At 40.5% G+C, this 24278-nt stretch overlaps 1 protein-coding gene across 1 annotated transcript in view; it reads right to left on the bottom strand.

Annotated features, from left to right (window-relative positions):
* The window catches only part of shank1 (SH3 and multiple ankyrin repeat domains 1), a 104661-nt gene that overhangs the window by 57452 nt on the left and 22931 nt on the right, over positions 1–24278 (bottom strand). The window contains exon 2 of the mRNA XM_074697255.1: positions 13686–14240. Within this exon, the coding sequence (XP_074553356.1) occupies positions 13686–14189 (504 nt within the window). The 5' untranslated portion in view covers positions 14190–14240. The remainder of the gene's footprint in view (positions 1–13685; positions 14241–24278) is intronic.

Below are 24278 nucleotides of genomic sequence, written 5' to 3'. Positions count from 1 at the left end.
TTTTTATTTTTACAAAAATATCGATGGTAAGACTTAAAATATCAATAGAGTATTGGAGGTCAAAATATCACGATTTATTTTCAGTATCAAATTTTTATTTTCACACCTCTAGTCTGCAGATTAGTCAATGACAGGCTTCGTCACCCAAGACGATAGACTCGTATTGGCAGGACGTGTATGTGGGTGAGCGACGATCTTCAAATAATTTTGGAATTTTGGAAAAGCAAATATCAAATAGCTCTTTTGCTTGAAATGCACAGCCTTACCTAATACACGCTCTTGGGTGTCAAAACACGCGCTTAAATGCTTTCCAAAAGATTCAGCCTTCAGTGCCCCCTTAAGTGATCAAAACAAGTTGTATGTGCCTTTTTTTCTTTTCAGCTCTCCCCTTCAAAAAGTCGCCACCGTTCACCACAGATGGTGATCTTTTATGGTTAAAACAAGAGGAAATGTAACAATGATCACCAAAATACACTTTGGCAGATGAGAATGTACCAATGTAGCCCGCCCAGGTATCACCTATGTGTGGGAAATGCTGTCATGGTGATTCTGGCAGGATTCATTTTACATAACATTTACTTTAATAATTTAAAGCTGGTTATGAAACAAGCACAGCTTCGAACTGGTGTCTCTATATGACTGAGAAAAGCAAACCGGACCATCAGGAGTGAGAGTGGTGAGGTTTTTGCTCCATTTCTCATCATATGAAGCATCTTTTGCTCATGTACGATGAGATCAATCAGTTACCATCGTTCCTCACAGGAGCTTTGAGTACTTTCAGCCCTCTCTTGCATTGCTCCGTCATGGTGGAGTAACTTTTCTCTATCGCTTCTCCCTCTGCTGCACAAGAAATGCTGCAAAGGCCCAATCCCAAGCAGGATCGTCACATCAAAATGCACCGACTGTCACAGCTTTTCTCTCACGTCTAACGTTGATACGGTTTGGGTTTTACACTGAAATCTGAACGCAGCCTTTTTCTCTCTTGTGGTTTTTATCATCATGCAGACCAAAAATTTCTGTCTTGCCTCCTAAAGCTGTGATCACACTTTCCCACTCACATACGCCCACTCACTCTGTCCATGCTGCTCTTCATCTTCCCCTGCTTATCTCTATATCTTATTCTTATTCTCCTCCTCCTCCTCCCCTCTCTCCTTCTCCCTCCCTCGTCTCATACGGCTCCGTCACTTATCTAAGCAGAAAAAAAAGAGTCGCTGAGAGTCTCTTTTTTCTGTCTAGCTCTGTTTCTCTATCTGTGTCCCTCTGGCCTTTTTCTGCAGGCCAGGAGCAGAGGGACTAGAAGCCTTTAATTAGCTCTATAGGGAAATAACCCCCCACTAAACACACACTTCTCACACACACACACACAATTACACATGCCAGCCATGTCGCCATTTAAGTCAACTTCCTCTCCTTCTCTGGCTGTCCTTTCTCTTTCAACCACCTCCTTTCTTTTTCAGACGACCACCAAATTAATTTCTTTCCAGACTTCCTGTCTTCCACCGCTCGTCGTCTCTTTTGTCGCCTTTCTTTCACTCACCCGAGCCGCACTCCTCTTCTCATACTTCCCTCTCTATTATCTCAATCCCTCCATCACCTCTGGGCCTCACCCTTTCATTAACATACAACCTCTCTGCAGCGCCGAGGACACTGTGTCATGTAGTCTGAAAAGTTCACATTTCTTAACGAGGAGCTGAGATATGAGAGTGTGTGTTTCTGTGTGAGTATTTGCTGTGTGTGTAAGTGTTTGTCAGGCCAAATCGTGCCTCCGGGAGCTGCTGCGTCTAAACTTCAGAGTTTGTGAGACTTTAGCTCAAGTCAGACAGCGGAAAAAAGCTCATTTGTTTCACGCTGGTAACACACTTTGCAGGCAAATTCCAACGTGACTGTATGAGCATGAGTCTGACGATCCAATATGACCGAGAACAACGCCGCCTTCTGAAACCCCCTGCTGGGACAGGATCATATCAGAGACTCACAGATCTGACTGTGGCTGTGCACACAAGCCAGTTAATACACTTTTTTTATTAGCCACCGGTAGAAAAAGAAAGATAAGTGCTGAGTGGAAAGACCTGCAAGCACAGCTTAGTCAGAGATCCGACTGAACGATGTGACTACACACACGTCCTGAAGGTATTCTATATAGATTACAACATCCAAATCTGATTATGTTATTCCTGACATCCCAAAGAAGAGATTTCTTTTAGGGGAAATAAGAAGGAATATCATAAAATGTGATGATAGTAATCATACTTAATCTAAGGTTACAAAATAAAACCAGATTTATTATGACTATGTGTTTGCTGTGCACGTCTTAGACCCAGAGAGATGGATCCAAAAAGTTCATCAGTGGAGAACGAGGAGAATAAATGAGCCAACCGAGAGGACAGAGTGACCCGGACAATTATTTATCTGCAAATCAACCTTTGGGACCTCCTGAGTCAGAATAAGCAACACAGAGATGTGTGCACATATTACAACAGGGGATTTGGGCCATATTAAAAAAATGAAATTTTTGTAAAAAAAAAAAAAAAAAGGCACAAATATACAAGATAACAGTCATAAATTTACAAAAAAAATCTCATGAATTCATGAGAATAAAGCCACAAAAATGCAATATCAGAAATTACAATACAAATTGAGAATATTCTCATTAATTTATAAATTAAAAATAAATAAAATATTCCCACTATTTTTTCAGAATGAGGTCACAATTATATATTATTAAGCTTAATAATTTGCAAAATTATTCCCATAAATTTGTGAGATAAATCCTTTGAATCTATAAGCACAAATCAATGATTATTTTATTATCATGAATTTATAAATACAATAAATGAAAATATTTTCAATAATTTTTCAGAATAAAGTCACAAATTTTTAAGATTAATCTTATGTTTGCTGAAAATTATCCTAATAAATTCACAAGATTTATCTCATCAATTTATAAATAGAAATTAATGAGAATATTCTCATAAATTCATTAATACAAAATAATGAGAATATTTTAAATTTTTGAGAATAAAGCCACAAGTATACTAGATTATTCCTATAAATTTACAAAATTACTCTCGTGAAATTGTGAGATAAATCTTATGAATCTATGAACACAAATCAATGAAAATATTATCATAAATTTAAAAAATACAATAAATGAGAATATTCTCATTAATTTCTCTGAATTAAGTCACAAATTTTTAAGATTAATCTTGTAAGTTTGGAAAATTATCCTCATAAATTTAAAAGATTTATCTCATCAATTCATAAATAGAAATTAATGAGAGTATTCTCATAAATTCATTAATACAAAATAATGAGAATATTTTCCATTTTTGAGAGTAAAGCCACAAATATACAAGATTATTACTATAAATTTACAAAATTATATTTGTGAATTTGAGATACATCTCATGAACCTAAGAACACAAATCAATGAGAATATCCTCATGAATTTTTAAATACAAAATAATGAGAATATTCTCAATAATTTAAGAGAATAAAGTCAAAAATATACAAGATTAAGATTATAAATTTAGAAGAATTAACTTTGTTTTGTTAAATTATCCTAGCAGACAGACTCCTTGTCAATAGCCAGGCTACCAAAAATTGTTATAAATTTATGAGATTTATCTTGTTAATCTACTTGTTTATCCTTAACATTGCCCTAATCCTCTGCTGCAGAATACAGAGCATGTTGAAATAAAGTTATAAAATTGTCAGATGAAATGTTCAATTTAGAAACATGTTGTATCATATTTCAGTTAGGAGTTACCAGCATCAAACAGCTCATCGCTGTATGTAACACGGTCTGCTGTTTGCAGTTTCTCTCTGTCAGACTTCTGAAAATTGATGCGGCTCTCTTCTGAGCACCCTTTGACCTTAAACTCCCTGAAGTGGTCCACGCCGGGCACACTGATTGTTGTTTAAGTGTTCTTAACACAGTTTTGGTGAGACAAATTGTCTTGACCTTCAGCTGATTGATGAGACATGACATCGGCTGTCACAGAGTTAAATAACTTTCCACACATCACCCTCGTCTAGAACGACTAACCACCAAAGCCCAGATTCATTCTGCATGTAACCACGTCCTGAATCCCCTCCAGACAAATGTAGTAGACTGATCGTGCTCGCAGATCTCTCCCTCTATCTCAGTTGGTGTCTGTCCACCAGTGGTGCCATCTTGATTGACGTTGATTTTTGAGAGATGTGCCCAGCAGGCGCTCACGGTTATGTTAAAACCAGAGAAGAGGAGGAGGTAAACGCCAGGGATAGAGGGAATCATGAGATGTTTCCTGTGAGGGCTTTAAGGAAATGTTTCAGGCAAGAGGAACAAGCTTTGACCTCTTGTCCAAGAGCTCTCTCCATGTCACAAACCGTCCAACAGCCCACGAGGAAAAAGGCTAATGAATGCAGAAGTGTGTCCATCTGTAAAATATACCAGCGTAAAGAAAGCAGGACGGACTCGCAGTGATTTGATCTTCTTTTTCTGACAGCTCCTTGAAATAAAAAGGAGATGCTGCAGATTTTTACCGCTAAGTTAAATTTATAGTGTGAAATAATAGCTTCTGATTTACTCTGGGCACACAGACTCTTTGTCCTTCCTGCCAGGATTTGGAGAAGCTGGTGGCCCAAGGGAACTTTCAGCTTCAGTTTCAAGCTTCCACCTACTAAAGACAATATTAGAACAAGACTGAATCACAGAATGTGACTTCAAGGGGTGTTAAGGAGGGACACTGATGAATGCTTTTATTTTTATTTTTATTTTATTTTGCAAAGCTGAAACTGATCTATTGCAATGCATTCTGGGACATGTAGGCACTATTGGTATGTAGAAGAACTTGGCCTTCTCTATCACTGTAGCATCTTTTTGTTTCAACTGATGATTCCATAGGCAAGAAGGGACACAAGTTAGGGTCAGATTACTTAACAACATGGCGAAAATATTCAGTCTCTAGGGAAGCGGCATGTGATTCACCTTTACATCGTGAGAAGAGCTGCAACAACTTGATGACGAGAGAGTGAAAACTGCACAATCACTGAGTTCTGATTTTTTTTTGTTGTTTGAGGTGAGGAAAATATAACTGCCATCTGCAAATGTGCCAAAAGAAATCTGAGACAGGGTAAAAACCACCAAGTTTAACACAGCAAATCATTAAAATCACACAAAAGTCCTCATTGTGAGTAAGACAAATAAAAGTCATTGTGCATTCAGGTAACACTCTTAAGTGTAAGTACACCAAGGTGTGCCTCAAGGCTCTGTCCTCGGCCCTCTTCTTTTCACCATCTACATGCTTCCCCCTGGTCCTGGAGGTCTTCCAACTTCCTAAAAGTAGTAAGACTGAGGGGCTGTTTACACAACAATAGTTTCAGGGTGAAAACGCAAAAGTTTTGTTGCATTCTGGCCTCGCATTCACACGGAAACAGCGATTCAGCCGACCTAAAACGCAAACTTTTGAAAATTGCCTCCAGAGTGGAATTTTTCTGAAACTCTGCCCATACTGTTGCTGCGTATTCAGTGGAAACGCTGACATCACCCTCTGCTTTGCGCAAGCACATACAACAGTCCAACAGTACTGTTGTCACGATCGTCGTGGACTACCATGTTGCTCTTGTGCTGCTCAATCTGCTGTATCTGCTGACTGTCTTTCAACAAAATGAGCATCTGTTGCAACTCTTCTGCACTTAGTATTAACCAATACACTAGATGATCAGTGCAACTCTACTTTGGTGGAGATCTAACAAAAGCAGCTTCTGGACAAGACAGTTTTAGCGTCATCTACAGGCCTGGTATGCTTACTACAGCGTTTTCAGCCCCTCAGTGTTTCTGTGTAAATGCACCTTTTTTCACTGTGTTTAGCATATTTGGATGAAATGTTGTGAAAATGGGGCCTGAGCTCTTGGCCTCACAGGCTCTGCTCAGGAAAGTTGGAGATCTCCTCCTTATCGTGGATGACTGCTTCATACGTCCTTCACCTGAGGTCCATAACCTATGCATCATCCTGGACTCCATCCTCTCTTTCAAATCATATTTCAAGTGAGTCATCAAATCCACCTTCTTCCACTTAGAAAAACAACTCTCCACTCATTCACTCCCTGACCTGGTGGTAGAGACCCTAATTTATGTCTTTATCACCTCCTGCCTGGACTACTGTAATAGAGTCTGTTTGGGCTCCCAAATTCTGCCCTAAACAGACTCCAGTATGTGCAAAGGTCCTCATATGCACCAAACCCTGGCAGCACATCATCCCATTTTTATTATTTATTATAGTATTTTATACTTACTGAGCTTATTTTATCATTTACAGGAAGAAAATATTCTACTTCCAAGAATCTTTAAAGCCGAAACTAATGTGTTGTAATAAAAAATGTTTAAAAAATAAAATATGCCGATGCATCGTTCAGTAAAGTGCATTAAATGTAGCCTGACGTGCATCAGTCCCACCTGAGCCATAATGTGCATTACCATCTGAAATGAAACTGGCTGAGCTACATCAGTAATCAAACTGCAGCGAATTGGATAATTTCAGCGATGCACGACACAAATTAGTTCATGATCCAACGCTGAGCTTTACAGCGACATATTCTGCCAAATATAACACAAATCAGCAGTGTCGGTGTTTATGTTCTGCATTATTGCATGTGAGCGCTCGTCTGTCACTGGCATCCCTCCTCCCTCAATTCATAACCTGCTACATTCACTCCCTTGTCTCATTACAGCACAATTAACAAGCAATTAGAGTTTATTGAGGGTGAATTAACTGACATGTAGCACAGACCTAATGTGCTGGGAGTGTAAAGGGATATTACCCAACACCAGCAAGAGAGTGAGGAAGAAGAAGAGGAGGAGGAGGAGGAGGACAGCGAGGAAAGGGCAGGAGATGAAGTGGTGGAGGGGAAAAAAAGGAAGAAAATCACAGGGTTTTTATACTGAAAAGGAAGGTTGAGATGAGAGAGGGAAAGAGCATAATGGCCTAAAGAGGTTGAGTCAGGTAAAGAGGAGGGAGACAGACACAGTAAATGTCACCGCGCTGCTCGGATCGAGCGCTCATCCTCAGGGAACAACACGGTATGTACTGAGTCAGTGAATCCTGGCAGGGAGTCTGTCAGGTCATATTTCTGTTCTTTATGTGTCAATATTTATCTTCATCTGTCAGTTAATACAGCTGAACATCTCTGAAAATAAAGCGAGCAAGATATTAAGGAGATTATAGGATTTAAGATACAGTAACATTCGTATCTGTGTCCTCAGCGTCTGACAAATGTTGCTTATCTCTCTGCGAGTGTCGTCCATCGTCTCTGAAATATGACACACCTGTTTGAATTCAACACTGCACCGAAACAGAGCAACACTGGAAGCTTTGCGAAAACCTGCACGAAATAAATTAGTTTTACCAAAGAGTCTGATTCGAAACCTTTCACATTCAGCCTTTTCAATTATGCAGCGTATCATTTTTCTACCTTCCTGGTTCTTACAAAAAAACTCAAGTAAAAAGAAGTCGGAGAGAAAGGTCAATCTTCACGCCCACACAGGATGAGTTTTTAAAAGGAGAAATTTCTTAAAAGTGTTGAAGTAGTTGAGAAAAGTCTCATTGGTCTTCAGAAGACAGGCTGTAAACCACTTTCTCTTTGTAACGTTAGTCTGGTGCTTTTAAGCTGTTTAAGTGTTGCAATCAAAAAACTGAACTCAAAGTGTTTTTGTCTTATTTTTAGTAAAAATTGTCTTTCATAATTAAGATGAGCCAGATTCAACTAAAAAGTCCAGAACCATGTCTTAATTCAAGATACTAGAAAACAAAAATAAGTTCTGACTATGAGGGAATCTAAAGGCCCATGTCTCCTCCCTTTACGTACAGAAATATATCCACCTGTTCCAAACGATGTTACAGTCACTGCTCACATACTTCTATTCGTCTTTACACTGGCACTGCAGTTAACCAATACATCCACCAAGGGGAGTTAGCCAAGAGTCAAAAGTTTATGACGATGAAATTCAAAAACAAACATGGTGACTGTGGGGGAGGTATTGCTAATGTATCTCTAGCATAAAAGACAAAAACGGAGGCAGTGTTGTAGGCGGTGGTGGTCGGTGAGGCAGTCAAATACATTGCGGAAGTTCTGCTATTGTTATTTCTTCTTTGTGTCTCACTAAAGTTTTGTATCGGGTAGTAACAGCAACACTGCCCCCACAGTTTCCAGTGGTACTGCTACATTTGGTCTGGATCTGCAAGCTTCATGGAAACAAGCAGAAATACAGACAAAATGAACGCAGAGGATGAACAAAAAGCTCCGTCTATATCTGTATCCATACGTAGTTGTAACGTGAAGCTTAGAGACAGAAATAAGTTTTTTCCTTTATAAAGTCTAATCTCTTCTTGGTCCTTCTTGATGTATCTTACTATGCCTGAAAAAACTACACAGGAACGTCAGCTGTCAATCATCGTTAAACGTGATGCAAAACCCTGTTTTTAACCTCTAAAAACTAATGAAAAAGGAACTTTTTAGGAAAAAAGGACTCGGACACAGCCCAATAATATCTTCATACCTCCACAGCATATGGATGTGAGAAACATTTTATAACAGGTGTATTTATTTTTTAAAGTTTGACCACAGCCCATCTGGAATGACTGGGGAGACAGAGTTTTTGACCTATACTGCAGCCAGCCACCAGGGGGAGCAGTTTCTGTGGCAACCTCACTTCAAGCCTAGCAAGATGACGTCCATCGATGTCGATGGGCTAAGAAAGATTTTCTCATCAAGTATCTTAAAATTAGAAAAATATCTTAATAGAAAGTAACTTTTCTCTTACCCCACTCAATACATGAAATTCAGACTAGAGGTGTCCCAGTCTGATATTGATATCGGATATCGGTCCGATATCAGCAAAAAAACAAGTATCAGTATCGTATCAGAATGCATCTAAAATCTCCAATATAAGCAGTTTCTGTTACCCATTGGTTGATAACAAATGGGTCAGTTTTTCCTCATACCTACTGTTGCTGACTGCTGTTCTTTGTTTGAATAATATCACTTAACCAAGCCTTTTCTAACATGGCAGTCATACTACAAAATAAGTAATAGAAGTATGCATGTTTAATGCTGATATCATATCGGATTAATACCGGTATCAGCCAATATTCAATGCTGCAGTATTGGTATCGTATCGGAAGTGAAAATGTAATATCAGGACATCCCTAATTCAGACCTCATTTTTGTCTTCTAATAACTTGAATTAACACATTTTCTGGACTGGTCAGGTGAATGTTCTTGCTTAGATTTCAGTTTTTTGCAGTGAGCTTGTATGCAAGTCTGAAAATGCCTGCAGCTTATCTCACCTGTTGTTAAAGAGCTCTCATTTTTGTTGTGTTATTTATATAATGTTTAAATCTAAGTAGAGAAACAGCTTGAAGGAGTCTGAAGGACAGACATTAATCAGAACCCACCCTGTGTGCTCTCTTTTTCCCTTTCCACGTGCTTCAGCCTCATTCCACCTTTGTGTATTTCTATCTCCTTCACTCCATCTCTCTTTTTTAACTCTGTCTCTTTCCATCTGCCTCTGTCTCTGTTTTTCTAAGCTCCCCTCTCTCCACATCGATCCTCTTTGATCTCCTCCTCTTTACCTTTATCTCTTCCTCTTCACTGTACTCATCCGTCCCATCTCCACCCTCCTCTGACTCCATCTCTCAAAGCAGATCGTGTGGTTTTGACCCCGAGCCTGAGTCTGAGCGAGCATCCTCTTCCCCATGCAAACCCATTCCTCCACAATTAAACTTTGATGCTGGTTTTGTTAGAATAAATAGGAGGAGGTGAATTATTTATGGTTGGGTTTAAAAAACACTGAATCAAGCACACACACACAGCTGAAAACACCCATGCACAGATCAATAATAAATCACACGGCGGTAAGAGGGAGGAAGAACCGTTGAGCGAGGCATTTATAGTGCTCTGGGATGGTAAATATAAAATATGGACACACATACAAACTGGCTCTCACATATACATTTATTTTATTTGCAGTTCATTCTTGCTGATGATTTGTGGAGCCGACAACCTCCCAGGAGCCTTGGGTTTTTAATAAAAGGAGGAAAGAGGACAGGCGGATAACGTGTGAGGGACAGGGCCTTGTTTTTGTGGAACACAAAGGCAGAATGGTTTAGCTTTAATCCGCCGATGAGCAAAAGATACACACTGCAATATCTTCCCCTGCACCTCCATTTTCCTCCTCCTTTCTCTGCCCTGCGTGAAAACACTCTTGGATGCAGCCTCAGTGCCTCGCAGCCCTGATTCCCCCGTTCTACATAATTCAATTATCAGTAACTATTCATGATTCACTTCAACAGAGAAACGCACGGAGAAGAAAAGGCAGTTGTGTGATGTCTGGCAGCTTCCTTATTTCCAGGAGGGCCGAAACATCCTGAGCATGTGATTTTAATTCAGACACACTCCTGATGGAGGCGTGTGATGTGACTCGGGGACCAGCAGATCGCTCCATCATGATTCTGGATCACCCTCTTTAAGCTGTCACAATGAACAGGGGCTTCTCATGGCGTGATTTCAAAAGCTCTTTGGTGACATGGAGCCAAAGGCAGCCGCTCCACTCCTCTGTTAGCTTCTTCTCCTCACTTCAGCTCCCCTCTTTCTGACTTTCCCCTTATCCTCTGTAGCGTTGAGTGTTTTTAAAATCAAATCCTTGCCCACATATTCTCATTGTGAGTGCTCTTGTATGCAATTTGGCTCTGCCCCCCTTTGCTGTCTCACTCCCTTTTCTCCAGAGCTGGGTCACCTTGAAAGTCTGTCTCTGATCATTCACTGTGCTGACGACGAGCGTTTGTGCTGCCTTCAGTTTGTCCGTCGGCAATGCAGCACGATAGAGAAGTATAAAAAAAAAAAAAAAAAGGCGACTAATCCTCTGAGAATCGCAGTTCTTCTGAAGCGCTGAAACATCGCAGGTTTTGACAGGACACTCTGTCGTATACCTGTGGACAGGCTGTGAGGAGCTGGAGCTGTGAACATGAATCCTCCCTCCTGAACATCAATCCCCAAAGTCCCAGAGCACAAACTTGAGATGAGGCATGCTGTAAACATACACTGTTTTAGATGTTAAGGCCTTTATGTTGTGTCATGTTTGCAGTGAAAGCTATTTTTACCTCCTTGGTGTTGGACTCCTAAACAAAAACTCTGTGTATGTTTCTTTGAGCAAACTTCTCCATCGTGGACTCAGAAAGATGAAGAAATAAACTTCATTTATGTTGAAAGGTCAGTTTGGTTGAGTGGTTTTCTTTAAATTTGTGCACAATATTAACTTTAATTTAAGACTTGAAAAGCTTTTAAAGAGACTGAAATAAAAGGAAGACACCACTCAGTAATTATTTAATCTAATCTAAGTTTAGCCACTTCAGTTATCTTTCAGAAGCTCCTGTTGTTCCTGTTCGGCTCTTTGATTGAAGCAAATCTTTCCAAGCTTTGATTTCGAACTCATATTCTTGTAATCTTTACCTCAGCCAGAGAGCAAAGAGGCATTTTCAGCGAAACAGAGACACAAGCTGCAAGTTTGCATGAATCTGTTGATGCATCTTTAAAGATCCGTTCATCATAAAGAGGTGCACACATCTGGTCAGTGTTCTGGAGTAAAGCGTCAGTGTTCTGGAGTAAAGCGTCAGTGTTCTGGAGTAAAGCGTCAGTGTTCTGGAGTGAAACGTCAGTGTTCTGGAGTAAAGCGTCAGTGTTCTGGAGTAAAGCGTCAGTGTTCTGGAGTCAAGCGTGACCATGCTAACTGATGACTCTCAGCCTGACGTGTTCTTTTGCTGTAGAAATAAGAGCGTCTCACTTGGCCTGAAAGTGAGGTTACCACAGAAGCTGCTCCCCCTGGTGGCTGGCTACAGTATAGGTCAAAAACTCTGTCTCCCCAGTCATTCCAGATGGGCTGTCGACAGACTTCAAAAAATATACTGCAAAAAAATGAAATCTTATCAAGTGTTTTTGCCTTATTTTTGGTAAATAATGTCTTTTTATTCTTGATTTGAGCCACAGTCAACTGACCAGTCCAGAAAAATGTCTTATTTCAAGTTATTTAAAGACAAAAATGAGGTCTGAATTGCCTGTATCCAGTAAAAAAAATCTGCCAATGGAACAAGAAAACATTTCTTGAAACTAGAAAAATATTTTAACACAAGTAACTTTTTTCTTGCTACATTGGCAGATTTTTTTTTACTTGTTTCAAAAAATTCAGACCTCACTTTTGTCTTTAAATAACTTGAAATAAGACATTTTTCTGGACTGCTCAAGTGAATGTGTCTAAGATTAAGTCTAAAAAGACATTTTCAATTGAAAGTAAGACAAAAACACTTGATAAGATTTCAGTTTTTTGCAGTGTACACCTGGTAAAAATGATTCTCACATCCGTATGCTGTGGTGATACAAAGATGTTATTGGGCTGCATTGTGTTCAAGTCCTCTTATATCTGAAAAGTTTCATTTTCATTATCTTTTGGGGAGGTTAAAAACAGGGTTTTACATCACGTTTAGCAATGGTTGATAGATGTTAGTAGTTTTTTCAGGAATAGTAAGATGGGTAAGGAGAGAGCCAAAGAGATTAGACTTCAAAAAGTAGCATGCGTATTGCTTGTGTAACCCGGCTCCACTCGGATTCTCCACCTCACAAACTTGAGCTATACAAGGGGACACGTCTGTGACAGAGGTATGTTGGTTTGCTGTCTATTCTATACACAGTCCATGGTCCAACTATACATGATCTAAAAACAGTTTTTATTTTGCTTTTTTAACAAAGAAGTTGGTTTGGGCAAAGCTTATGACCAATATAGACTCAGTGCTAACTGAACTTAATTAACGATTAACAGATTTAATGTTCAACGTGTAACTACAGTATATTATCAAACTGTTCACCTTCTTATTAATCCTAAAATATAAATCATAAATATCCTGATAGCTCTGGAGCAGTTCTTTTTCTGGACGTTGTTTTGTGGATCCTTTATTAAGACCCAGGCCTCAGACTCAGCTGCCAGTGTGCTCTTTTTTGTGTGGGAGGGTTTCCCCCTCTCTGGGGTGAACACTGGATTTCTCCACTTAATGTATCCGTCCACTTGTTAATCTTTTCTATTCACTCACTGCTTTTCCACAAACCTGTGAGTTGTTTACCATCCGTCAAATTGGTGTTAAGTAGGAAAAAAAAAAGCGTGTTTTTTGGTGGTTCACACCCTTGCATCACTTTTAAAGCCATTGTACTCTGCAGCACTTTTGTCGCCAAGCCATAACTGTTTACAAACAGTCCATTGAGGGACCCGAAAGTTAAGGACTAATGTATTGACCATTCATTGAGCTGATCATTTATCCGTTCACAGTTGATTTTATTGCATTCAACTGTGGCAATTCCATTTGAAAGGGTGTTAAAAAAAGGTTCAAGTAATGGGGGTTGTTGTACAATCAGAGTGGGCCTATATTCAGGTCAATACGGTAATTGATTGGGACTGTAAAGAAAATGAGACTAATGGCACAGGAGCAGAGTGGAGGGACTGCAGCTTTGTGTTTGTGACTTTATCAGAGGTTTTCACTGCTGTTCTGCTGTTTGCAGATTTTGTGTATCTGTGTGTAAGTGTGAGTGTGTGTGTAAGTGTGAATGTGTGTGTGTGTGTGTGTGTGTGTGTGTGTGTGTGTGTGTGTGGTATCAGCACTGACCGTTTGCTTTATGTCTGGGATGCCGATGCGAAACACCATCATGGCGATGTGGGCGTCCTCAGTTGGCACGGAGCTGGAGCTGCGCTCCTTCAGCCTCCTCTGCTGCTGCTGCTGAATGTGATTGGCTGGCTGTTGGTGCGTGGGCCCGGGGTTGGATGAATAGGGGTTTGCGGTGTGTCCAGGGTTCCCGGGCCGCATCTGTCGGTCCCCGGTGGGACGCCCGGCCAGTTTCCCTGACTGCCTGTGTCCCTCGCCCCTGCCCCCTCGGGACAGACCTCCTCGCCTGACCTCCTCCACCATCTCCTCCTCTTCATCCTCCTCGCCCTCCAGCTCGCCGTTCTCCTCCTCCTCCTGGTCCTCATCACGCTCATCTTCTTCCATTTCCTCCTCCTCCTCTTCCTCCTCTTCTTCCTCGTCCTCTGCACCTGGATAGAGATGTCGATTGTTTCCCAGCATCCTTTGTTGCTCCTCGTCGCTCGACAGGGGGCTGAATGGCATGGTCATGGCGACAGAGAGGGCGGCACCTGTGGCAACACCATCATTCCCAGAGAGACACTGCGACGGGGGACAGAGCAGAGACAAAGTTTGTAAGTGGTGAGCTCATTGGCTGGCCTCCAAACCACAAACTCTGGTCTCTATGGTAACAGACAGCTGGCAGACATGCAGCACTCCTAACCCTCGGCTCATGATGACATACCATTCACACCTTATGTATAAATGAACCCACTTGTGCTGTCAATTTTCAGCCCCCCTGCTCCCAGACACTCAGACATCCTGCCTGTGCTGTTAATCACCTGCAGATGATTGAGGCCTCTGTGTCTGACGCCTGAAATGACCAATATTTCACTCTGAGTGATCACACTGTGGCTGGAAATATTATACTTCAGCGCAAAATGCTCTGAATGAAAGCCCCACTGTGACACGCAGCACTTCAGAGGGCCCTGATACAGAGAATATAAGTACACTACACCGACGTGGAGCCAAAATTATTCAGGTTGCATTTACAGCGTTACTCTGAGAGAGGGAGAAAGTTTCTCTCTGCGGAAACAAAAGACGTCAGGGGGGAGACTATTTTTCAGGAGGTCAGAGATGAACATTTTATCAATTTAAACACATTTCTGGTTTATGAAACTATATTTTCATTAAAATTGTGGCTTCATATAATCATTTATTATTTCTGCTGCTCCAAAAGCTCCTGTGGATGCATCTTCAACAAAGCCAGGACACTGAACTTACTTTGATCTCATGTATTCAACCAATGCATGCTCTTCAGGGGATGAACAGCTGACTTTATGACAGATATTGTTCACTTACACTTCTATAATAATAATAACAATAATAATAATAATAATAATAATAATAATAATAATAATGATAATAATAATAATGATAATAATAATAATAATAATAATAATAATAATAATAATAATAAATGTATGATCCACGATAGTTTTCAACTACAAAACAGTATTTATTCTAAACATTCAGCCCCAATACTTTGTCTTACAATGTAGTAAAATGGGTAAGAATAAGATGAATTTAGGTCAGTGTGTGTTATTGTAATGACTACACTGACTTCACATATGAAAGTAAAATGGGACAACAGCTCTTGAGTTAAAAATACAATTATTAAACATAGTTCAGTTACAGATAAATCAGATACAGAGCTGTTTTAATTAGAGGTTGGAGAAAAAAATTGTGGGCGAAAAATCGTAATACAGGATTTTTTGTTTGGCAACATCAAAATCAGGAGTCTTTGTCAAAAAATCTTTTTTTTTCCACATTCAAAGTCTTTATTTCAGTCTTTGTTTATAAACTGGATTGGAAAAAAGTTACCACTTTTTTCCAACAGAGGGTGAAATGTTTCTCTCTGACTCATGCAATGTGCATTTTATGGGAAAAATGTCTCCTGATTTTGTCTGTAGACATTATCATTTTTATTTTACTTTTTTGAATGGTCTAGTGTTTAAAGAGTGAATTAAAATTGCAAATATTGAATGTATTGAAAAATGGCAATTTAAATCGAATCGGCACCCCAAAATTTGTAGTAGAACCGAATCGCAGAAATTGCATATCTTCCCAGCCCTAGTTTTTATCATCTACAAAATTCTTGTTTAGGTGACCATTTGGAATAGATTTAATTGTAAAGAGTAGATTACAAATTCACAGTCAAGAAACCACACAGTGTGGCCTAGGTGCGTCCAGTCCGAACTTTAAGGCCATGTCCTCACGTAGCATTTTTTCAAAAACAAGATCCCCACTTGTCCATTTTGAAAATACTTTTGTCCACATGTACCCAAGTAAGCACGCCTTGAAGCATGCCAAACCCATATGTGGAAGTATTTTTCAGATGTAAAACCAGTGGAAAGCCAATCAGAATGAACCCCTGTCATTCAGCTGAGACATTTGCAAACCAAAAACTCTGTTTTCCGGCGTTTACATGAAACCACAAAACCAGAGTTTTCTAAAATCTTCACTATGATCAGAGTTTTCAGAAAACATTGTTTTTAGTGACGTAAAATTGTAGTTTCATGTGGATGACAGGCCTAAATGTACAAAAATATATGTTGTTTCCCATCTGGCTGTGTGTATACATGGCCTAAATCTCTGTTGTCATCACTAAACAAAATACAGGGGTCTAGGGGGGTTTGAGCCCCTAAATTGATACAAGTGACTCCCTAAAAGCCACAACAGCAAAATGTTGGGTGTATTTACGGGGGCATACTTCACCATAAGTCAGTTGGCTGAGTTTGTGCTTACTGCTGAGTTAAGACATTTCATTTTTTATGTTTTGTGCTGTTTTTTCTTGCCTCTTCTTGCACCGCCCCTGGAACTCTTTGGCGCCCCCCAGGGAACACTTTGAAAACCACTGTATCAGAACGAACTCTCCCACTGGATGAGCTTTGAAATGGCAGAAAAGACTGTACATTGTTGTTTTTTCGGCTGTTTTATTCCTAACAAAGCCCTAAGACCTGAATCTTATTACACAGAGGTTGTTGCAGCTGGTATTCAATCAATATAAAATAAAACGATTGCAGCTCTTACCCTAGCATGAAATGAAATAGCATTTTTTCCTAATTCTGTCCCCTGAAGCTGTGTGGGACTATCCTCAACGAAATAAAACATTTCTACGCCGTTCATCACCGCCCCTCAGCTATACGGCCTCTCCAAATGCACAACAGCTCTTCATATGATAAAGTATACACTCTTTTACTAACGCCGTCACCCCCTGAGAGAGACGAGGAGCCTCTTCAGTGCATCAGCGGTGCAGCGCTGCATTCAACTACAAGCTGAGCAAGATAACAGATCTGTCCCTGGTGGCCCCTGGTTGGCTCTGCACAATGTTTCAGGATTTTCAGCACCACTACATTCTGGACAGCTCCACACAGATCCAAACAGGGGAGTGACAAACGGCGGGAGACGGAGCACTGGAGTCACACAGAGATGTAGAAACAGCTGATGTGACACTGAGGTAAGCTGAATGGAGACTTACCAACACTTTTCTGACTGTTTTATAGTTAAACTCATCTAAACTCATCAGTATTGGTTTATTTAAAGAGTGAGTTATTACAAGACTCTTCACTAAATGAACAACTGGACTGAAGAGCAGCTAAAGTACATTTTTCATCCTGCAGAGAAAAAGTCTAAAAACGCTGTTAGTTTTTGGATTTCTTTGACTGAATATCAAGTACAGGATAATGAGGCAACTTTCAATTGTAAATGGAGTGAAAAGAAAAACTGTTAGAAATAAAATGTCAGAGCTTTCCCTCATGGGACTCAGAGATTAAAGTACCAGCTGTCAACAAGAAACATGAAGAGAAAAATGTGCCACAATAGATGAAAAAGAAAAGGGTACGAGGGACAAAAGAGCCAAGCATGTGGCAAAAAATATGCTCTTAAATATGCTGATCGGATTCGTTACTGAGAAAATAACAGTGTGGCAGTAACAGATCCTTAAAGTCTTCTACGATGCAGCCGTCGTTCATCTGGTGCAAGCAGAGTGATATGCATCCGCTCCGTGCATCTGGAGGCAGCGTCAAAAAAAAAGGAAGAAACCGCTCTGCAGAAAATTGAACTTCTCGACACAGTGTGTTACATGATCTAACAAAAGCACAATTTAGCGGCAGGATGTGAAGCTAAACTGCTCGTTAAACTTTACATTCTTTTCTGTTTGCAGAACAAATGTCAGGCCTGTCTGTGTCTGGATTCCTCCTAACAAACAAACAAACAAACACACACAAACACACACACACAGCGGCAGCAGCAGCACCAGCAGCAGCACAGGACTGTTTGCAACAAACAAGCGCTGGCTCTGGCAACGTTTCTGCCTCCAACTTTTGAAGGCCTATTAGCAGCAAACTTCTGTTCCCGGGGAAGAAACATGGAGATGGCAGATGAGTGTGCAGCAAACTGTAGGAGTTTAACAGACAGAACATCCAGACTGTCAGTCAAAAGATGAAAGACAGAGGAAACGGACTGAGGACAAAAACTGAATGAATTATCCATTCTGCTTCCTGGTTTGTCAACACTGATACTTTTAACTGTGAGCTGGATATTTCTTTTTGGGGTGCTGTTTGATTGAAATTGCATTTCTTCGATATTTCTGATTTTTGGTTTGTTTTTTTAACACCAGACCATGAGAAAAAGTTGAATGTTGATGATGATGATGATGATGTCTACAGACTATATCAGGAGCCGTATTTTTTCCAAAGAAAGCACATCACATCACGTTAGTCAGTTTGTAAGATTTATGCTGCGTTCGATTTGTACTTGGAAGTCACAATTTCCGAGTTCTGAGTTGGAGCGCGCAGCTGTATTGCCCCCCAAGGTCGGAGTTTCTGACTTGTAAGTCGGAGCACCCATACCACCCCCAAGTTCCCAGTAGGAAATTCTGAGTTTGGGGGTAAACAGTAAATAAGCGCCTCTAATATTCTTTTTATTTTTTTATTTCTGACTAGAGTTTGTCGCAATAAATCAGCCTTATATATAGTATTATTCGATGTTTTTATACAGAAATACTGCTGTTAAAGCAAGTTTTCCGACTTTCCGAGTTGAAATGGAATGCAGCATTATTTAGGGAATCCGACATTGTGATACTAGATAGTTGAAGAAAACATTTTGCCCCCTGCTGGAGAAAAGCGGTAACTTTTTTTCAACCCAGCTTATAAACAAAGACTACAGTGAAAAATCTATTTGAAAAAAGAAAAGAAAAGATTTTTGAACAGAAAATCCCAGATACTCGTATGAATCAATTCTTTCTCGCACCCCTAATTACTACCCAGCTGTGTTCAACATTTAATTCTGCTCACATATTCTCTCAAATAAATCTGCAGAAAGATGTCAGGGTTATTTAGGGCCGGGTGCCAAACTCTCTTTTATGGGTCCAACCAAAACGCTTCAGTTTTCCCAAGTAGCAAAACATGCCCTGTCTTTCAGTGCAGAGTTTTGGTACCACAGACTGTATAAAACATGGATGTAGTCTCCTCAACATCACCCGTCTGTTTCTGAAACTGAAAATGAAGCATATCGGCTATCCCAGCCATATTGGCAGCGGCTTTGCGTACAGCCAAGTTAGAAAAAAATGAACCCCCCTGTACAGTGTATGTTGATAGTAAAGTTAGCGGTTCAAAAAGGAGACGTTTTTTGAACCAGGCTGTAAACAGGTTAATTTCTGCTTTGAAAACAGGTTTTTCTGGTTTGGTGTGTATGTGACTTCCAGTACTTCCGAAACCAGCCTCAAGCTGACACTCGAGAAACAGCAGATTTTATCACTTCCTCATTGTCTCATATTCCTAGCCCGGAGGTTGCCACTTGTTTGGTACCCAAAGGGTAAATCACATGATTAAGATCTGATAATGCCACCCGTGATTGGCTGTAGAATTACACATGGCTGTAACATGCAAACACAGTGTTGCCATTTTAGCAACTTTGATGCTATATATAGCAAATTTTTAGACCCCTCTTGTGACTTACTCACGGACAGACAGGTAAAGGAAGAAAAAGGGTTTGATTTTAACCATAGACTGTATAAAACATGGACGTAGTCTTGCCGACGTGACCTGTCTGTTTCTGAAACGAAAAACGAAGCATATCAGCTATAGCGGCCATATTGGTAGTGGCAAGGGCTTTGCCTACAGTCATAAGGCACCTGTCGGTCAGGTGACCCTCAGCTGTGCCTCTTATTGGGGGAGCTCGCGATCTTAATATCCTCCGAACGGTCAAGTTAGAAAAAAATTCACCCCCCGTACAGTGTGTGCTGATAATAGAATTAGCGACTCGGACAGGCGACGTTTTTTGAACCAGGCTGTAAATAGATTAGATTTATCGCTTCCACATTGTCTCCTATTCCCAGACTGGCTGTTGCTATTTGATTTTAACAACAACAACAACAAAAAAAAAAAACAAGAACGGAACAGAAGAAACTTTATTTAAGTTATAAACATATTTACTTGGTATATGCTGACCTACTTGTTTTCACTGGAAATTATTTGTTTATTTTTATGTTAGAAAATGTCTCAGGGTGGAAAAACCCTTAAGTTGGAAATATAAAACTCAAGATTTATACCTTAATGTGTTATCTAACTTTTTCTTTGTCAGAACTGATTCTATTAAATTGGTATTGAAAAAAATATGCTTCAAGAACCGGTATCAAAGTGAAAGCATCGGTAAGTTCATGAAGGACACTGAAGTCATAGGCCCAGCTGTGATCAGCTGACGGGCTGATGTTCATTTACTAACCCCTCTCAACCAATCACAGCGTGTGTCTATCAATAGGGCGGTGTATTTAAATAAGGTCTTCACTCTCAGTTATCCCTGCTACCTCTTTTCTACCCAGCTGCTGCTGTCTTAATGATTCCTCCTCCAACCCAGCCTCCTCCTATTAAGACTCCATGTATGTATCCCATTGATCTGTATGCATCGTTTTAATCTCTATGTATGTATGGGGGTTTTGCTCAGCTAACCCAGGGAGTTCTCTGAAAAGCAGAGCTTTAACGCCAATTTTTACTGTATCCATTTGGCAATAAATGGTTCAATCTATGACAAGCTTGTTCCTGACTGAAATACAGGTATTGAACATTTTGACTGATACCCAGCCCCAGGGACATTTCACCTCTGTTGTGACAAAAATGTGACTTTTTATAGAATTTAAGTGGAAAAAAAACTAGTTTCCATCTCAGGCTTCACTCTGGAGTTAGACAGTTTGGTTTGATTTAGTAGCAGCAGGAGTATTAAGTTACCCACATTACTAATGTAAGCATAAATAAGTATCGACTCGATGCTTCTTGTCATTTAACAGCTAAAGTGACTCAAACTGTATTGAAAATCTTTGGAAAACATTTAGAGAGAATAAAAAATATCAAAGCCTCTTGTACAGAGTTGTTTGCGATGATTTAGTGCTGGAGGAATGAAAGAAAAACGATTGAAATTAAAGCGAGCTCATGAGACCAGGAGGTAGACGACAAGGGAGGAGAAAGGGGCCGGGAACTGAATTGTTTGAGGGATGTGATGAATAAAAAAAGACAAGGGCAGAAAAACAAAGGAGGAGAGGAGGTAACGTTGTTCTAACAGCCTCCTCAGAAAGCAGACCGAGCAGAGGAGAGGAACCTACAGAAGATGTGATTATAAATGGAAGTGAGCAATCCATATTTTTGCATAATGCTGAGTAATCACAGATAGGGGTAAGCCGGGGAGGAAGGAGAAGGAAGAGGACGAAGCAGCGAGGAAAGAGAGGTGTGATTAGAGAGGAAGGGTGCCTGAGAGACAAGGAAATGACAGACGTGGATGAAGAGGGGGAGAGCAGCAGCGAGATAAAGGAAACAGCAGAGATCGCGATGGAGCAGGGAAACAAAAAGAAGTGTGAAGGAGAACGGCGAGGGAAGGAGTTGGATGTGAGAGGTGGATGTGAAATCAGAGGTGCGAACTCACTGCAGGCCTGGATAAAGTTGAGTCAAAAAAGAGCAGAAGGCAGAGAGGATGAAGGATGGGGTGAACTCTGAATCCACTGCCAAGACTTTTTAGGATGAAGCTGCCAAAAGCTGCGGCGAGCTCTGCAATTCTTCGGATTCTGCCTTTTACCCATATTTATGCAAAAATAGTCCCTCTTTTTTCTCGGATCCCATATTTTTTAAGAAAGTAGACCCTCAGCAGATGCTAAAGCACGACTTGGAGTCATAGTGAAATTTAACACGCAGTGAGGAGCTCCTTAAAGCAGGCAGAGGTGGGTTTTCTTCACAGCTTCTTACAGACTGACACGTTGAAGCTGTTGAGTAAAAATCCACCCACACAACGCCGTGATCATCCTCCTTCTGAAAGCGGCTGTGACAGACCTGTTTGTCACGCACTCTTTCTTATCTGTTCAGGCTGATATTAGCCCGATACATCAGCTGATCCTAAAGGGGGAACGAACATGAAGTTAAAAACACTGAAATCCAAACTTTCTGTGGAGAATCGCTCACCGTGGTTTGAGCCGGATCGGGTCAGGACAAAGGGAGGGTTATGAGAGAGAAAAGTGATAATCTGTTCCCGAGAGAGAAGTCATGACTCACACATAAAAGATCGTCATAATGAATGTTGTGTGTCTGTGTGTGTGTGTGTGTGTTTCTGTGTGTGTGAGTGAGTGACGATGAAGAGTGCGATAGAAGCAATTAGATTTTGCCTAATGCCAACCTGTGATAATCATCTCCCCCGCTTCATACCTGGCTGTTATAAATCTTTATCTCTGCACGTTCTCATGGGAGAGCCGCTTCAGGTTCAGGTCACATCATTACCGCTTTCAGTCAGCCAAGAAACTTAAAGCTTTATTAACCCTGCTCACCCTCACCTTGTCAAGCAATCAGAGATGTTAGCTGCACCAAGCTCAGCGTCTCATGACAGAGAGACTTCCTCAGCTGATCCTCGAATGAAAACTACAGCAGCCGCAACATGGGCACAGCGTAACGTCTTCTTTAACACATTTCTAAATCTTCCAATCACCCACATGTTTTTGAGATTGAATTCACAGCTTGGTGCCAGCAAAGGGAGACTGGCTATAATTAAGAGTCCTGATGGAAGATTACGAGCTGCAGTTCCTCGAGTGTCCACTTGAGGCTGGCTCCATAAGTGATGGACAACCCAGACACACCAAGCCAAAAAAGATGATCTTTCTTTTTAATTTATTTTAGTAAATTTGACTTATCTTGTTTCTTTGTTTTGTTTGGTTTTAAAGGGGACATATCATGCTGATCCCTGATTTAATACTTACATATAAAATAATACATTTGAAAACAAGACCTTTCACCCCCTGAATTTTCAAAAAATGAGATATTGTATTTTTTCTGATATCCTAGAACGAGATTTTATGCCTCTGAAAATAGGTCATTGCCAGATGGCCGCGAGATTTCGACCTTTGTGACGACACGAGGATCCTTTCTTTTTATTGGAGTAATCTGATAAAGCAGCTCCTCCTCTGTGATGTCAGTTAGTCACACAACCGCCACCGAGGGATACACCCACCAAGAGCCGAGTATCCCCCCTCAGATGCTGGATGCAGGGACTCTGCTCTGCTGAGCAGCTCAGCTTTACATGGTGAATTAGCAGTTAAAACACTGTAGTTTCAGCAGACGTCGTAATACTTGTGAGACTGTGATATTTGCATGCTTGTTCTGACATGCACTGTGAACCTGGACCACAATAATGCTGCGGTAATAACATAGTGACGAACTGACGGTAGAGGCGATCTTTAGACTACACTTTCAGCATGATGAATAAAACAGACAGAGAAAAGTGAAGGAGCAAGATGGAGCCCTGTTATAGAAATAGTTTATTGGTGAAGTCTGACTATATTTCCACGTATAAACTCTACATGTTACAGTACCGCTTTGACTCACCACACTGAAGCATCCTGAGATGATCTGTGTCGAGGTGGATTTTCTTCCTCCTGAGCTGACTCGAGCCTGTCATCACTTTTTATGTCTCATTTTTTGACCACTGACATCACACTAGTTGCATTTGTAGCAGTTAACCTTTATTGTTTCTGTGTGTCCAGAGATCCTACATGTAACCATGGTTGCATTATCATAAGATCAGCTGTTAGAAGCCAGTAGCATTTTGATGCTAGCTGGTGCTACACCTGATGTTCCCCATGAGCTGAGGAGAAGGATGCGAGGGACAACATGCTAGTGCTGGGGTATGAGCTAAGGAAAGACAACTTCAATCTGTCTTTCTATACATTGTTATGGGGAATGTACGATCTATCTCCGATAAGATGGTTGAGTCCAGCACTAGAGGGAAAACCAGCAGAGTAGCATTATGCTATTCACAGAGACATGGTTAACGGAGCTAACACCTGGCTCTCTTCATGAATTTCCCTTTGGGTATTAAAAAAGTACATTGTATTGTATTCAATTCTAACATAGGCTCCAATGAGGCCTCCTTGGCTTTAAAGTCTGCCCCCAGTGGACACTTGAGGAACTGCAGCCGCTCTTAATTCACACCTCTTGTCCTTAGAGCGTGAAAAAGACTTTTCAAAGAGGGTTTGTTCCAGTCAAATACCAGACCAAACAACACAGACAGGTACAGCTAATAATGATAAAAACTATGAGGACATACTCATTG

Source organism: Halichoeres trimaculatus, unplaced genomic scaffold, assembly GCF_033239565.1.
Source record: "Halichoeres trimaculatus isolate MK-OKI-2021-1 unplaced genomic scaffold, fHalTri1.1 fHalTri1_scaffold_20, whole genome shotgun sequence".
NCBI lineage: Eukaryota > Metazoa > Chordata > Actinopteri > Labriformes > Labridae > Halichoeres > Halichoeres trimaculatus.
The sequence above is the reverse complement of the archived record's forward strand: the minus strand, read 5'-3'. Positions and strand labels throughout refer to the sequence as shown.